We start from the raw sequence: 16306 nt of genomic DNA, 5'->3' as shown, positions 1-16306 counted from the left end.
GGCAACGTGACCTTCACCACGCTGGTCTCTAAGTCCTTTAAAAAAAAAAGGTTATTTAGAAAGACTCTACCTCCTGGGGTGCCTGGGTGGCTGCTCAGTTACACAGGCCTCTTGATGATCTCTCAGGCCATGATATCGTGGGTCAGGTGTTCAAGCCCAGCCTGGGGCTCTCTGTACCTGCTTACGATTCGGTCTCTCCCTCTCTCTCTTGCTCTCTGCCCCCCTCCCCTGCCCATGCTCTCTCTCTTTCTCTCAAAATAAGTGAACTTAAAAAAAAAAAAAAAACCAAACCAAAAAACACTCTACTTCCCGAGAATCTTACCCCAGACATTTCATAATATATTAATTTAAAAAATGCATTTCCAATTTCTCTTCCTTAGAGAAAGCTTTTTCCCCTTCTTTAAATCTGTTTTTAAAACTATTACTCTGAAAGGGAGAAGCAGGCGCCAAGGGCCTGTTTCTGCGGGGCGCAGACACCAAGGGACAGCGTGGTGGCCGCGGGATGGGGGCGGGGGATCCCCGGGCCCGGTTCTATTTACCGAGGGAGCCAGAGGCCGAAGTCCGAAGAGGGGGCGGGGAGAGTTCGGCCCCTCGCTCTCGATCCCCAGGCCGCCGGCCCTTTGAGCACAGTCGGCGGCTGCTGGGACCCGGCGGGGGGCGCGACATGCTGCGGCGGCTGGCGTCCAGCTGCGCCCAGGGACTGGGGGCCGGCGGGGGCCCGCATCCTGCCGCGGGGCCCCGCCACCTCTGCCGCAGCGCCAGCCGCCAGGCCTCTGATGCTCCCCGGAACCAGCCCCCCAGCTCCGACGTCGTGGCCCGGCCGGTGGGCGTCTGCTCCATGATGCGGCTGCCCGTGCAGGCCTCCCCCGAGGGGCTGGACGCCGCCTTTGTCGGGGTGCCGCTGGACATTGGGACCTCCAACCGGCCCGGGGCGAGGTAAGGCCCGCAGGACTGGGGGACACGCGGCCGGCCGGACCGCCCGATGGCCCCAGGTCGCGAAAGACATACGACGGCGCCGCCCCTCGCCCAGGGTGGGTTTGGAAGAAGGCCCCTCATAGTTTAAGAGACCCTGGGTTCCCTCCTCCCTCATCCCACAATGCTGATGGCACCTGATCTAGATGTCACCCGATCAAGAATTGCTCAAATACAAGGCCTTTTTTTCTTTTTTTAAGATTAAAAAAATTGTTTTAAAGTAACCTCTACCCTCAACGTGGGGCTGGAATTTACAATCCCAAGGTAAGGGTGGTAAGCTCTAAGGACTGGGCCCGCCAGGTGCCCCCAAGGCATATTTTCCTAAGATGGTGGCAGAGAAAGTAAAATCTGTTTTCCTAATTAGTGAGCATCCCCCGTGTCTGATTCAGCTCAGCCACTTTACAGATGTAACTGCTGTATATACTGATAATCTGAAGTTTACCCGCCATCATTTATTAAATGTCCACTAAATGCAAGGCACTTTGCATAGATGACCTCAATTCTTATAACACAGTAAGGCAAATATTATTTTACAGATTAGGAAACTGAGGATCTCGGAGATGAGGAAGTTATCTAATGCCATTTAGTAAATTGGTGATGGGTGGGTTTCTAACGCTCTGCCTTTAATCTCGTCCGCATAGAGCCTGGGTTTTTAGTGGTTCTCAATCAGGGGTGATTTTGACGCCAGAGGACATTTGGTGGTGTCCTCGGAGGCCTTTTTGGTTCTCACAATTAATTGGCTCCTGGCATGTAGTGGGTTACAGACCAGGGAGGCTATCCAACAATGTACCGGATGGCCTCCCACATCAGAGATTTATCCAGCCCAATGCCAGCAGGTGCAGAGGCTGAGAAACCCCGGCCACAGCAGGGCCTCTAACCTCGGAGGGACGGTTCACAGCATATGATTCTTCCTCCTCCAGATTTGGACCCCGGCGGATCAGGGAAGAATCAGTGATGCTTCGAGCAGCCAACCCTAGCACGGGGGCCCTCCCCTTCCAGTCCCTCATGGTTGCAGACCTAGGCGATGTGAATGTCAATCTTTACAACCTTCAGGACAGCTGCCGTCTAATTCGAGAGGCCTATGAGAAAATCGTAGCAGCTGGCTGTATTCCTCTAACCTTGGGTAATAACATCTACAAGGGCAAGGGCAGTTCTCTGCACAGAGGGTTTATTTATCATGGGAAAGCTGGTCTGAATATGGAGACAGTAGGAAAGAGAATGTGTTCAATCCATTTTTTTGTGTTTGTTTATTCTTTCTTTTACTTAAAAATTTTTTTTTAATCTTTACTTATGCTTGAGAGAGAGACAGGGTTTGAACAGGGGAAGAGCATAGAGAGAGAGGGAGGCACAGAATCCAAAACAGGCTCCAGGGTCTGAGCTGTCAGCACAGAGCCCGATGCAGGGCTCAAACCCACAATCCGTGAGATCATGACCTGAGCTGAAGTCAGACACTCAACCGACGGAGCCACCCAGGTGCCCCTATTTATTTATTTAGAGTGGGGGAGGGGTGGAGAGAGAGAGAGGGAGAGAGAATCCCAAGCAGGCTCCATACTCAGTGCAGAGCCCAATGCTGGGCTGGATCCCACCACCGTGAATCATGACCTGAATTGCGATCAACAGTTCAACGCTCAACTGACTAACTCACCCAGGCGCCCCTTTAATTAATTTTTTTTACCCCCTGGGGAGAGGATATTTACAGTTTTGGATTGGTATCATTGACAAGAATGGACTAGGGTGAGGGAAGCGAGGCATTCACTTTAATGTTTATTTATTTTTGAGAGACAGACAGATAGAGCCTGAGCAGGGGAGGGGCAGAGGGAGAGGGAGACACAGAATCCGAAGCAGGCTCCAGGCTCTGAGCTGTCAGCACAGAGGCAAGGCATTCACTTTGGTGCAAAATTTAAGGGTGGGGAGAGGTGTCAAAAAAGTCAACAATAAATATGATTGGCTTTTCCCTTTTGCCTGAGGCTCTGAGAGGGCTCAGAATAGCACTGTTTCTGATCCTATCTTTCTTTAAAATTTATCATGGATTTGAGGGGACATTGATTTTGAATTTTAAAAGTATTACATTAAAATAGTATTTATCTAGGGGTGCCTGGGTGGCTTAGTCGGTTAAGCGTCCGACTTTCGCTTAGGTCATGATCTCGCGGTTCATGGGTTCAAGCCCCGCGTCGGGCTCTGTGCTGACTGCCAGCTCAGAGACTGGAACCTGTTTCAGAGTCTGTGACTCCCTCTCTCTCTGACCCTCCTCTGCTCACGCTGTCTCTCTCTCTCTCTCCTAGAAATAAATAAAACATTAGAAAAATTTTTTTAAATAGTATTTATCTTAACTACTGAGTTTTGTTTTGTTTTGTTTTTTGGATGTGCCTTAAATTTTGCATCCTAGAAAGTGCCTCTACCCAGCTCACCTTTGTCACCTCACCCCTTGATTCCAGGCTTGGGGAGCAGCTCACAACAGGGGCTCAGTTCTGAATTCTTAACTATTTCAAGAACATGCTTTTCTATGACTTTGTTTGAGAGAGAGCAGCAAAGGGGCATTTTCCTCCAAATCAGGGTTTCTGCTGATCAGTGGAGCAGTTTTCCCCTTCTCCCCCCAGCCCCCTCCCCCTCTTCCATCTCACTCTCTCCCAGTTTGCAGAGTTAAAACGACACAGACCTTTTTCTAAATATCCAAGTGTATTTTTGCCAAATGAGTGGGCCTAGCCTGCAGAACATCGTGCGTGGTGTGGGGGTGCTTCTGGAGAACACGGTGTGAAATCTCAGCTTTGCCTCCTGGCTAGTCATGCTTCATCTCCTCACCTGTAAGATGGGAGTAAGGGCACCTGCCTCATTGTATCATGTGAGCATATAATGAAAGTGTATATAAAGTGCCCTGCATCATCACTGGCATATTTTAAGCTTCCATAAATGTTGCTATTGTTGTTATTAATAGTAATCCATAGTAATACGTCTCCAGACCTGAGCTGGCCAGTGCAGTAGCCATTAGTTACATATGGTTATTAAAATTAGGGGCACCTGGGTGGCTCAGTCAGGTAAGCATCCGACTTGAGCTCAGGTCATGATCTCACGGTTCATGAGTTCAAGTCCCACGTCGGGCTCTGTGCTGACAGCTCAGAGCCTGGACCCTGCTTTGGATTCTGTGTCTTCCTCTCTCTCTGCCCCTCCCCTGCTTGTGCTCAGTCTCTCAGTCTTTCAAAAATAAAATAAACATTGAAAAAAATGAAAATTAATTAGGGGTGCCTGGGTGGCTCAGTTGGTGGAGCGACCGACTCTGAATTTCGGTTCAGGGCATGATGTCACAGTTTGTGAGTTTGAGCCCTGCATGGGGCTCTGTGCTGACAGTAAGGAGCCTGCTTGGGATTCTCTCTCTTTGTTTCTCTCTCTGCCCCTTCCCTGCTCGTTATGTCTCTTTCTCTCAACATAAATACACTTATAAAAATACAATTTAATTAAAATAAAATTAAAAAATTTCAGTTCCTCCGTGGCATGAGCTGCATTCCAGGAGGCCCATATGGCTAGTGGCCACCACACTGGCCAGTGCAGCAAGAGAATATGCCCATCACTGCAGAAAGTGCTACTGGACAGAGCTGTTCCAGACATTTTACCTGCAAGCTTTGTTTCCTCTTTTTAAAAAATTTTATTTATTTATTTTGAGAGAGAGCAAACAGGGCAGATAGAGAGAGAGGGAGAGAGAGAATCCCAAGCAGTTTCCACACTGTCAGCAGAGAGCTCGACATGGAGCTCAGTCCCATGAACTGTGAGATCATGACCTGAGCCGAAATAGGACACTTAACAGACTGAGCCACCCAGGTGTCCCCATTTTCTCTTTTAAATGAAAAATATCCAGTGGCCATTTCCCCACCACTGGACAAGATTTTACTTTAGCTGAGTATGTTATAGTTCTTCAGTCTAATCAAAAAGGGTGGCACAGTTGGACAATTTGAAGATTGTCCTACAAAATCCATGGTCCCCCCAACCCCCATCTTATTCATATTCCAGATATTTTCTTTTTCCTCTTTGCAGGTGGAGATCACACAATCACATACCCTATATTGCAAGCGATGGCCAAAAAGTAAGTCCCAACAGTCTGGTTGCACACGAGGTTTCAAAATTCAGGGGCTATGGAATGAGTTGTGTGCGGCTCCAGGGCATCAGGTGACCTCTGCTGGCTCTGGTTATTTGCGGTGACAGGAAATTCCCGTCTGAGTTGCTTCTGTGGATCAAAATTAAGGCCGAGCGAGCTCCAGGTGTCTCTTGTCAGTCACCAGCTGGGAGCCAAGACGATTTATTATGAGCACTTCTGGCCGCCCTTGCTGGCCCCGGATCTGCTCATATGCCTCTGTTTTGGGAAGATGAGCCCCTTGTGAAATATACAACCCCAGTTCACTTCAGGTTCTGTTTTTGCTTCAACGGCCAAATACACGATGATGTTGCTTGCTAGGGAGAGGCCCTCTTTCTTCCTGAGGGCACCCCTTCCCCCGAGAAAGAGAAAACGGATATTTTGCCAGGGATGAACTAACTTTAGTTAATTAGTTTGCAAAGAGGCAGGAGTGCCAAGGTGGTAGTGGCTCCGGAATTCATACGAGGGGAAGACATGAGGGTGGCATTCTGGTGGGTGGTGGGTGGGATGGTCTTTTCTGGAAGCTGGGCTTTCCTGGCATTTATCTATCTATCTATCTATCTATCTAAATTTTTAAAGAATGTTTTTTTTATTTATTTCTGAGAGAGAGGCAGCGTGAGCAGGGGAGGGACAGAGGGAGAGGGAGACACAGAATCCGAAACAGGCTCCAGGCTCTGAGCTGTCAGCACAGAGACCGACGTGGGGCTGGAACCCATGAACCGTGAGATCATGACCTGAGCCGAAGTCGGATGCTTAATCGACTGAGCCACCCAGGCGCCCCATGCCTGGCATTGATTTAGATGATATGTTTCTTTTGGGCGGCTGGCAGGGTGGATGGAGATTGTGAGAGCGCTGGATTTGAAGCTGCTTCTTGGTGCTGCTGCTGTTGTAGAAAGGGTGGGCTCTGATTGGTTCAGCGGAGCTCACCTGCGCCTCCACCCTTCCTTCCTTATCTTCCTGGGCTTCTTCCAATCCGGTGAAGAAAATTCATGGTGACAGGTAGTGCGTGGGGAGGCTGAAGCACCTGCCTGTTCTCTGCCTGACTTCTCGGAATTTAATGTTCTGAGATGCTACATGATTTGCAAACAGAAACCAGGCCGGTCACTGACGGCGGGTCTCCACTCTGTGGCTGTGACCTGTGGAGTTTGGAAGTCCGGGGAGCCTGGAGGGTGGCTGTGCTCAGGCCCCAGGAGGAGGCCTGGCCTCTGAGCTGCCTGTTGTCGTCAGGCACGGCCCCATGGGGCTGCTGCATGTGGATGCTCACACAGACACGACCGACAAGGCTCTGGGAGAGAAGGTCTATCACGGAACGCCCTTCCGCCGGTGCGTGGACGAGGGACTTCTGGACTGCAAGCGTGTGGTGCAGATCGGCATCCGGGGCTCTGCCATGACCCTGGATCCCTACAGATACAGCCGGAGCCAGGTGACACACCAAACGCCCCTTCCTCTGTCCCCAGCCTGCAGAGCGCCTTTCTGTCCGGTGCCCACTCAGTGACAGCTGTAGATTCACCAGGGGCTTTAGTAACCAAATTAAAAAAACGGCACAGAAGGCCGGATTTTCCATCAAGAGGGTCAGGCAAAGGAGGCCTCTCATCGCTGGGCGGGGGAGACAGGCAGAAACACACTGATCCCTGGGGTGTCGCTGGCTTGGAAAGGAGCTGGAGAGGCCCAAGCTCAAGGCGAGCAGCCACCATTCCGGTCCTTGTCCTCTTCCCCAGCGGGCAGAGAGGCTCCTAGGTGAACACATATGACAAGCTCCCAACAGGAAAGACCGAAGTCGCCCACTTTTAGGGTGCACCGAGGCCAGTCTTCTGGACAGAGCCGTTGGGGAGGCACTAACACGAGTGGACCCGAGTTTCTGGCTGTCATCCCAGCCCAGCACCTCTCGGATCCCGTCCCCGTGGGGCAGCTTTGCCTGACTGCCTGCTTCTTCACGAGCTCTCCTTCCTTCCTCACCAGTAAAACGGGGATGATAGTTCCATCCTGGTGAAGATCGGGGGTCAAACGGGATGCGTACACAGGCACTTAGCATGGGGTTGGCACAGGAGAAAGGCCCAGTAAATGCTGCCACGCAGGGGCCTCGACCTCCTGATGTTTAATTCCTGCCTCCTCAGGGCTTCCGGGTGGTCTTGGCTGAGGACTGCTGGATGAAGTCTCTGGTCCCTCTGATGGGGGAAGTGAGGCAGCAGATGGGAGGCAAACCCATGTACATCAGCTTTGACATTGACGGCTTGGATCCTGCCTATGCCCCGGGGACAGGAACACCCGAAATTGCTGGTCTCACCCCGAGTCAGGTAAGGAAGTTCCACTAGTGATAACTCCTGGGGGGGGGGGGCGGTGGTGAAGATTCTTAGCGCTGCCACTTTCCTGGGACTTATAGTGAGCCTTCAGGATCAGGGTAAGAGCACTTAGGCCTTTACTGTGCTCAGGGCTGATCGCAGGGTGAACATTCTTCTTGCGCGAGGAGTGGACTGATTTTGACAAGGGCCCTCATTTCTTCTCTGGGATATAACTGTTGTTTGAGCTTTGTGCCTCTGATCCACCTGTAGTCGGTTCATGGGGACAGTTTGCAACTTATCTTTTTGGGGTTAAATTTAAAAAGTGCTCACAGTGGGACTAACTGCCTAGGTAGTTCAAGAGTTTTAGAAACACTCAAATAAAGCTCTCTCTTTTGTTTTGAAAGAGAGAGAAAGAGAGAGTGAGTACGTGCATGAACAGGGGAGGGGCAGAGGAAGAGGGAGAGAGAATCTCAAGCAGGTTCCGTGCCCCGTGCGGACCCTGACATGGGCCTTGATCTCATGACTGTGAGATCATGACCTGAGCCAAAATCAAGAGTTGGACATTCAACCGACTGAGGCACCCAGGCGACCCTGAAATAAAGCGCTCTTAAGGTGTGCTGAGTGTAAATAAATGCAGGAGGCAGAAGTGGAGTGTGGTTATAACTGGAAGGTAAGCTGCAGGAGGGTAGGGCTTTTATTTTGTTTACCACCCTACCCCTCAGTCTAGAATAGTGACTGACTTAAAGGGTAGGAACTCATAGACACTTGAGTAAATAAGTTGAGGCGACTTACACCTGATCAATCACCTTATCTCCTCTAAGAAAGGGGCATGTTAGCAGCTACCTCTTCAAAGCCATTCTCCATCTGTTCCCCTCGGAGAAATTTCTAAAACACGATCCTCAGGGGCGCCTGTGTGGCTCAGTCGGTTAAGTGTCTGACTTTGGTTGAGGTCATGATCTCACGGTTCGTAGGTTCGAGCCCCACGTCGGGCTCTGTGTGACAGCTAGCTCAGAGCCTGGAGCCTGCTTCAGATTCTGTGTCTCCCTCTCTCTCTGACCTTCCCCTGCTCACACTGTCTCTCTCTCAGAAATAAATAAATCATTAAAAAAATTTTTAAACACGATCCTCATTCCTCAGTGTATCACTCTTCTGGGCTTTTCATCAGCACCAGGGAAACTCTTTTAGATGACCGTACTCCTTGCTACTGTCCCCCTCACTTATCTAGTCTTCTGGCCGCATCCAACTACTGGTATATCCGTCCATCTTGGGGTCTCTGCATGTATCTGTCTGCCCAGCAGCCCTATCCCTACTTATCTGGTCAATTCCTTGAGCCAAGTGTTCCCACCTTGGGGAGGCCTTCCCCCAGCTCTTTGGGCTGTTTTGTATCATACTTTGCTACGCTTGTTTTTTGTTATTTTGTTTTTTAAATAATCTCTGCACCCAGCATGGGGCTTAAACTCACAACCCTGAGATCAAGAGTTGCACGCTCTACTGACCGAGCCAGCCAGGCACCCCTACGCTTGCTTTTCTTGAAGCTTTTAATGCACGGGATTGAAATGATTGGTTTGCTTGTGTCCATCATCACACGATGGACTCCTCGGGAGCGGTGGCTGCGTGTCAGTCATTTGTGTCTATGTGATGGCCGAGCTGTGTGCCTGGCAGTCGATCAGTGTTTATGGAGGGAAAGCAACAGTTCCGAGTCAGAGGGTGGGCATGCCTTGGGAGAGATCCACTGAGATCTCTGGAGTTGCTCTTCGTCGTCCATGGTTACTGCCATGGATAGCTCGGGCTCCGTCTTGAACAGGCGCTGGAGATCATCCGTGGTTGTCGAGGCCTGAACGTGGTGGGCTGCGATCTCGTGGAAGTTTCGCCGCCTTATGATCCGTCTGGTGAGTAAGCAAGAGTACCGTGACCTGTAAGCAGCTGCTTGTTTGAATTCTATTAACCCACGTAATAAGCCGAAGATGGATGCATCCTTTTGTATCAGTTGGGAACCAGCTGAGTGTGTTTTGCAGTGAAGAAGATGAACCTGTTCCCGCACACCTTACAAACAGGAGCTAATGGTCTCTAACACACACCCCTGGGAGGTGGCTCCTAGCGGCCCGGCCTTCCGGTAGCCAAGGGGAATCCAGCCGGCAAGAATAGGAATCGGGTAATTGTGATAGGGTAGCACAGTCCCCTCCTCCTTTGCTGTTTCCCCGAGGAGAAGCCTAAGTAATATTTGTTAGTATTAAAAAAGTGGGCGGTTAGCTGGTTTAGGAGAGAGATTCAAAGCAGATGCCGTCTCAATAATTTCAATTCGGAGAATTTACAGACTGAGGCCTGTTAGCTTCGCAGGGTAGGTGATAAATACATTATATACGGTTATCATAGGCTTTCCTTGCAGGGGTGGGGGGGTGGAATCTGTTCGTAAACAAAGAACCTTCTGCATTTCAGAATACTATTTCTGAAGGAGGCCTGCTGGAGCAGAGCACGGGGGGGAGGCGTGCCCACAGGGTGGCTGGGCAGCCCCGCGCGGAGGGAGGGAAGCCGGCGGGGGCCCGCGAGGCTCGGCCTGGGTGGTGGCGGGCACCGTGTTCACCTTCATTGTTTTCACTTGGTAGGAAACACGGCCCTGCTGGCGGCTAACCTGCTGTTTGAGATGCTGTGTGCCCTCCCCAAGGTCATGGTCGTCTAAGCCTGTGCTCTTCCGGATAAACAGCAGCTTGTGTCGATGACAAATTCTTAGGAGTTTACGTGCCAGCGGTCTGAGTGCTCAGACTTCCCGCTAAAGAGTGTCACTGGGGACTGCAAAATCAGGGCATTCAGAAGTCAGACCCGACAGCTAATACTTCTAAGGAGTCTGATTTAACTAAAAAAAAAAAGAGAAGCATGTGTGTTGTTCTGACGAAAGATGGTGGAGGAGAGAGGGGAAAAGGGACGGAGCATTTAGTTTATCTAAAAACTGGAGAAATGAAATAATAAACAAGCGTAGGACAGAATGCCATACAGACCGCTCCTATCTCTAGTGTCTCTTCCTTGACGCTGTAGCTTCTCCTGAGGAACTCGGGGTTTCAGGCCATCTGTGAATGGAAACGAATAGTTTGAAAGTACCATGTAGGCCCTGATCAAGAAACTGCCCGCCCCAAAGCCCAGGAGGGTGCACGGAATGTGTTTTCAACCAGACACTAGGTGGCCTCAGAAGTGCCCGTGGGGACACTTCCATAACCCAGTCCCGGACTCGGTCTGCCCTGCCTGCTCCTCCCCGCCCTCGAGGTCAGCAGCAACTCCTGGAATCTGCACCGGACACTCCGGCCTGTGCCCCGTTACACAATTTTGCTGCGTGCGGGTCCGCGATCAAGTCGTCCTCCCCCGAGGCAAGGGCGACGCGTAATCGTCACACATTAAAATAGTTTATTTCTGTCTCCAGTCTGTAATAGTTTTAGAACAAAAATAACATCAGCTTCAGTGCCTGTGCACAATACAAAACAGAAAACAACATAAAAAAAGACACCATTTGCCAAATAAGTTATTTGTTCCTAAGAGTATCAAAAGTGCAAAATATTCACCTTCTTTTCAGACTGCCCTCTAAGGTGTCATCCTCCGCCGCGACAAACCGAGTGGACAGACTCACAGCTGCCACCCGGCATTTGTTTCCAAGGGACAAGGTCAGGCATTGGGACGCAAGTGATTATATTGTCTGTTAAAGACATCCTGCGTCAGCTTCTACAGAATTTTACTTGGGAAAAAATTCGAGTGTTTGCTTCCAGTCTCTTTTCCCAGACAAAGCAAACACTTAAAATGCATTTAGATTTCATTTCTTTTTAAATCCAGAAAACATATGTGCCAAACGAGGAGGAAATCAACCCATTAATTTGAAAAGTACAGCCGGATTTTCATGGTGGGCAAGTGATGGCGGAGACAGACCCTGGTGCCTAATGGAGGTCATGGCCATCTTACTCATCGAAATGTGGCTGAGTCAGAGCTGACAATCTCTTAGACCAATTATGCCACCAGCACCTGGATGATGAAAAAAATCTTTTAAGTGGGCGTGTGTTCTACAAAGACTTGTTTTGGGCCCGTTTTCATCCCCATCTGCTAAACATGATGCATAGTCTCTATCAACCAGGAAACCCTACTTCTAAAAATAAAACAACATTGACAGTCTCAACATACTTAAAGGCCGGGAAGTGCACCTAAAACCGAAATTAGGCCTGTGTGATCACGCACAAGAGGTGGCATTGGCTGAGCGTGACAGTGGCTCATACATTTGACACAAAAGCAAATAAATTCAGGGAAACGGTCAAGAGGAAAGGCTTGGGTGGTCGTGGGCGAAGTTCAGTTTAAGTAAAACCTCCCTAGTGTCCTCTTGGGGGACATTTCTTTCAGCCCCAAACAGACCCATGTAAGAAGTTTGGGACTGAAAACATTTGCCGGGAATGTTTAATCCTATCCTCACTCTCCTTTCCTGGTGCAAATTGAGGGTGTGGGTGCCTGTCGGAAGGTGCTTTTGATTTTAATGAGAAGCGTTTTTAAAATGAACAGAGCGGGGGAGATTTTGTTTTCAGAAATCAAGGTCATGGGTCCCATCAGTACCAGAAGTTAAAAATAAAAACCCACCACTGAACCAAAACACTTAGCGCAGCAGCAACTTGGCCATAGAAGATCTAGAAAATCACTTGGAAGATGGTGCCTCAGGGAACCCTGTGAGTCCCTTAATCACGCCCGCCTGGGCCAGGCGCCAGGACAGCCAGCCACCTGAGTAAGCAACCAATTTTTAGAGGATCATGTGGAAAAAAAAGCAGCCTGGCAGTGATTTCTTTTTCTTTCTTTCTTTCTTTTAAAATAAAGTTATAGACTCCACGGAAACTACAGGAATTCCCGGGCTTAAATAATTAATCACTTGTCTCTATAGCTCGAGATTTAAATTATTCGAGATCCAAATTGCTTCGTTTCAAGCAGTTGTGATTAAAGAAATACTAACTCAGTAAATGTCCCATCAGTGATTCTGCCCCTTCATTTTATAAAAGAGCAAACTTACTTTGATGTGTGAACTGACCGCTCTTTGAAGTTGTTTCAACTCCACCGGTGCTTTTGCCCTTAAAAAAAAAAAAAAAAAAAAAAGAAAGAAAGAAAAAGAAGAAAAGGCCAGCTCTGTCACTGGCTGCTGTGGCCCACTGCGCACTGGAGCTCGGCAAGCTGGGTGCTGATGGCAGGCCGGACTCTGTCACTGGTGGAGCAGTTGTGAGTTAGGAGTGAAAGCGACCAAGATATGGGAATAGAGGCCAGAAGCCCAGAGGAAGCCTTTTGCCAAACAGGGGTCTAAAACAAGTCTTGGCTCCCCTGTCACAAAAGAGGGCCCCACTTTTGGGGGAACGGTGTTCAAAACACAGCTGTCGAGAAGAAATCGGAAGTTCCTTGATACAAAGACAGGTCTGGTATTTTACTAGGGGGACCCCACCGGAGTGAAGAGGTTCCTTGGGTGCGGCTCCCGGCAGGCGGGAAGAGGGTGTCTTCAGTGTAGCATCTACTGGCTTAGAGCAGCTTAAGTCTACATCCGGAGAACAAGATCACAGATTATGGCTCCTAAGATTCATACCCTAAAAGTGACAGGGGCCGAAAGGCATGTGAAAACGTACACATGAATGGCTCAAAGTCATTACAGTACTTGCTGCCGTGCAGATCCCTCCCTGGCGACCTTCGTGCTGAGGTGGCGGCTGATGGGACGCCATGGAGGGGTCACATCGGTCACTGCCCAGCCCTCCTTTCTTCTGTTGTGGGAAGAAAACCACACTCCCACGCAGAGGCCCCACCCGTCCCCAGCCTTTGAAAACGGTGGCTGCTGAACTGGGTGGGGGGGGTACCCCTCATTTTAGCCACTGACTATGGGAAAAATGGTCAAATGTTAAGACTGCCTGGAGCCAGGCCACTTTTGGGATGCAGGGCCCAGAAGCTGCTGTGGGTTGTTCCAATGAGAGCATGCGCCGGGGCAGGAGCACAGCGGGGGTGGGCCGGGGGCGGGCAGCAACCCGACCAGCACTCCGGGCTCACGGGGTTCCATCCAGGTACCACCCCACGGCTCTCCCACAGCACAGGGACAGCACAGGGGAGGGAGGTGAGCACACGAGGGGATGACTAAGGAAGAGGGGATGAGCAGTCTGCCTTAAATCGTGCGGCATTCAAATGAGGCGGGGGCGGGGGGGGGGACCCAAAGGAAAATATTTTGATCTGGGGGGAGTTGAGACTTGAGGTGTTTTTCACTCCTAGGTTAGAACAGGACAAAGGCAGGATTCTTCTAGCCACTGTTCCAGAAGAATGATCTAGAATCTATTCTCTGTCTGCGGTGATAGGTCGAGTCCTGAAAAGGCCTGTTCGCAGGGCCTGTTAAAAAGCCTGAAGAGTTTACGTCCCCCTCGAGCCCCTCTCAGTCTAGTTCGGGCCACGACGGGATATAAAACCTCTGTAAGGAACCTTCCAGCAGGCGCTCCATCCATAAGGACAGCTTGCTCAGTTTTCCTTTGATGGGCCTGGGTCCAAGGCCACAGGAAGATTTCCCTCGAGAATCGCCCGGATGGAGGGAAGAGTCAGGGGCCCTGCCAGACCCCAAGGCTTCCTCCTCTTCCACCGCCTTCTGGGGCTTGAAGAGGCAGAAGTACTTCTTGTGGCCATTCAGGGCCAGCACGTAGCCCGTGTAGTCACGTTCCATGAAGTGCTTGTCATACTGGTTTGGGATCGGGGCTGCGTCCTGAGCGAATTCCAGTAAGTACTCCAGCCATTCTCTGTGTTTGTCCAGGCTCAGGAAGGAGAAGTGCAGGCAGCTGCTCCTGTGGGGGGGACAGAATGGAGTCGCAGGTTCAGCCCGGCGCACCCGACCGCAGGGAGCACACGTGCCTCGGCCAGATTTCAAATCACGGGAGGAGGCTCCGCGCTGGGCGGGGCCCGAGCACGGACAGAACGGAGGGGTCCCGGGGACCCCAGGGCTGCTTCAACAGGGGCCGCGCTCTGCTCGCCCATCTCCCTGTCTCGCCCGGTGTCCGGCTTCGGGAAGACACACGAGAGTGACGGGCTAGGGCTCCCTGAAGGGCTCAGGGAGGAAGCCTGGGGTCGGGCTCTTCTGTGCAGAAGCATCGGGACATGGATTCAGCGGGAGAAGGGTCCCCTCGCGATGCCTCATGTTTCCGGGCTGGACAGGTCACAGCCAACATCTGGCTGCACGCACAGGGCCCCTCATGGTCAGAGAGGAATGTCCTCCAGCTCCCTCCTCAGCAGAACGACCCCCTGGCCCCGCGGGCTCACCCAGTGAACGTGTAGACCTCCAACGCGAACTTCTGCAGCAGGCTGGTCTTCGTGGGGCCTGACAGAATGAGGACCACGTTCATGTGGCCGGGCCTCAGGCGGACCAGGTTGCTGGTGTATGTCACGTCTGTGAGTTCCGTCACCTCCACAAAGCCCTTTTTGGGAATCTTGCTGTGGGGAAATAGTGAGGAATTGAGAGGTTATCAGGACAGGGGGACGCCGTTACTTTGAAAAGGAACAAGAGGAAGGAAACCCTCTGTTCCAACCAGCCTGGATAGCATATTTAACCTCCTGGAGCCTGGCACACTGGGCCGGACGGGGCCGGTCCCTCCTTGGTGGTCCTGCGCCTGCCCAGAGCCTTTCAGACGCTGCCGTTCAGCTGGTGCAGAAGTGGCTTTAGGACTGGATGAAAGAGGTCGACACAGTTACGGTGACGCCCTCGTCTCTGCTCCTGGCTCGTCTCGCGGCTGACATGCTTTGCTTCCTGCCCCCATTATTAAGTTTGAGATCGAGAGCCTGCAGGGACTGAGTAGAAGGTAAGCAGGTCCTGGGTCTAAAGGCTGACGGGGTCTCAGTGACCACCAGGCAGCGGCTGACTTGCCCCTAAACTCCCATCTCACGCACGAGGAGGTGGACCCGAGCGCGTGTACAGACTGGTACTGGAGCACTGCTCTGCCAGGACCCCCGCCCGGGGCTCTCCTGCTGGGGTGGGGGTTGGGGGGTGGGGGTGGGTCTGGGGTCCTGTTAGAGAGACCTACCTGCTGTTTTCTTTGGTGAAGCTTGGCTCAGTCTTCCCGGCCTTCTCGTGGACTTCTTCTTTATCTGGAGGGTTCGACTCTCGCTCATCGTTCGAGTCACTAAAGTGAGAAACAAGGAGTTTGGGGGGCGCTCAGGGGGCTCAGTCGGTGAAGCGTCCGACTTTGGCTCAGATCATGATCTCACGGTTCATGAGTTCGAGCCCCGCGTCGGGCTCTGTGCTGACAGCTCGGAGCCTGGAGCCTGTTTCAGATTCTGTGTCGCCTTCTCTCTCTGCCCCTCCCCCCTTCATGCTCGGTTTCTCCCTCTCAAAAATAAACAAACATTAAAAAAAAAAAAAGAAAAGAAAAGAAACAAGGAGTTTACAGAGGAAACAGTTCAAACAACCCTGAGGTGTGGGCGCCCCCTTGGGAAGTCCTACTGAGAAGCCACGGAGGCATTTACCTGAAAGCCTGAACGATGACAGTGCCGAAGAGGATGAAGAGGGCAGAGAAGACCAGGGACAGAAGGGGCATCATTTCCCGCCTAGAACGAAGGGAACAAGCTCTGGTCAGCTCTGGGCGTGTTGCTGTAACCTCGGCTCATGATACGAGGTGTCTTCTCTCCGGCTCAAACAAAACCAAAAAAAAACCCACCCCAAACCAAAAAGCTTTCGTATCAATAAACACTTTCTAGTTTCATACAAATAGAGATTTCTTTTGAGGGTAGGGGTGGCGGTGGGGAAAGCGGAGATTTCCCCCTCACCATTTTAATTCAGACTGCTTACTCTGAAAGCCTGATATTACGGGGCGCCTGGGGGGCTCAGTCGGTTAAGCGTCCAGCTCTTGATTTCGGCTCAGGTCATGATCGCATGGTTTGTGAGTTCGAGCCCCATGTCAGGCTCTGTGATGACAGCGTACAGCCT

At 51.2% G+C, this 16306-nt stretch overlaps 2 protein-coding genes across 5 annotated transcripts in view; one reads left to right on the top strand and one right to left on the bottom strand.

Moving 5' to 3' along the window:
• Positions 1-589: 589 nt before the first annotated feature.
• On the top strand, positions 590-10372 carry AGMAT (agmatinase). 2 transcript variants are annotated; one of them, XM_039228989.1, is made up of 7 exons: positions 590-936; positions 1893-2095; positions 4996-5044; positions 6320-6515; positions 7207-7386; positions 9176-9260; positions 9387-9861. In XM_039228989.1, the coding sequence occupies exons 1-7, from the start codon at positions 665-667 to the stop codon at positions 9440-9442; spliced, it is 1041 nt and encodes a 346-aa protein (XP_039084920.1). In that variant the 5' UTR covers positions 590-664; the 3' UTR covers positions 9443-9861. The 2 variants fall into 2 exon arrangements, with proteins under 2 accessions (XP_039084920.1, XP_039084919.1); XM_039228988.1 differs by lacking the exon at positions 9387-9861 and adding an exon at positions 9975-10372 and having other exon boundaries at positions 598-936.
• Positions 10373-10747: 375 nt separating this feature from the next.
• The window catches only part of DNAJC16 (DnaJ heat shock protein family (Hsp40) member C16), a 42406-nt gene continuing 36847 nt past the window's right edge, over positions 10748-16306 (bottom strand). For all 3 annotated transcript variants that reach the window (XM_039228984.1, XM_039228985.1, XM_039228986.1), the window contains 4 exons: positions 15847-15927; positions 15405-15503; positions 14647-14817; positions 10748-14174 (listed from right to left, as the gene is read on the bottom strand). In XM_039228984.1, the coding sequence (XP_039084915.1) occupies positions 13775-14174; positions 14647-14817; positions 15405-15503; positions 15847-15927 (751 nt within the window). In that variant the 3' untranslated portion in view covers positions 10748-13774. The remainder of the gene's footprint in view (positions 14175-14646; positions 14818-15404; positions 15504-15846; positions 15928-16306) is intronic.

Source organism: Hyaena hyaena, unplaced genomic scaffold, assembly GCF_003009895.1.
Source record: "Hyaena hyaena isolate Hyena2069 unplaced genomic scaffold, ASM300989v1 scaffold_35, whole genome shotgun sequence".
In the NCBI taxonomy this organism is placed as follows: domain Eukaryota; kingdom Metazoa; phylum Chordata; class Mammalia; order Carnivora; family Hyaenidae; genus Hyaena; species Hyaena hyaena.
This window is presented reverse-complemented; position numbering and strand designations above follow the sequence as displayed.

What these genes read in the sequence shown, in the direction of transcription:
- AGMAT (XM_039228988.1), top strand. Translation starts at nt 665, where the DNA reads ATGCTGCGGCGGCTGGCGTCCAGCTGCGCCCAGGGACTGGGGGCCGGC. An exon ending in CTGTATTCCTCTAACCTTGG is followed by an intron (nt 2,096 to 4,995) that starts GTAATAACATCT and finishes TCCTCTTTGCAG; the next exon opens with GTGGAGATCACACAATCACA. An exon ending in GCCGCCTTATGATCCGTCTG is followed by an intron (nt 9,261 to 9,974) that starts GTGAGTAAGCAA and finishes TTCACTTGGTAG; the next exon opens with GAAACACGGCCCTGCTGGCG.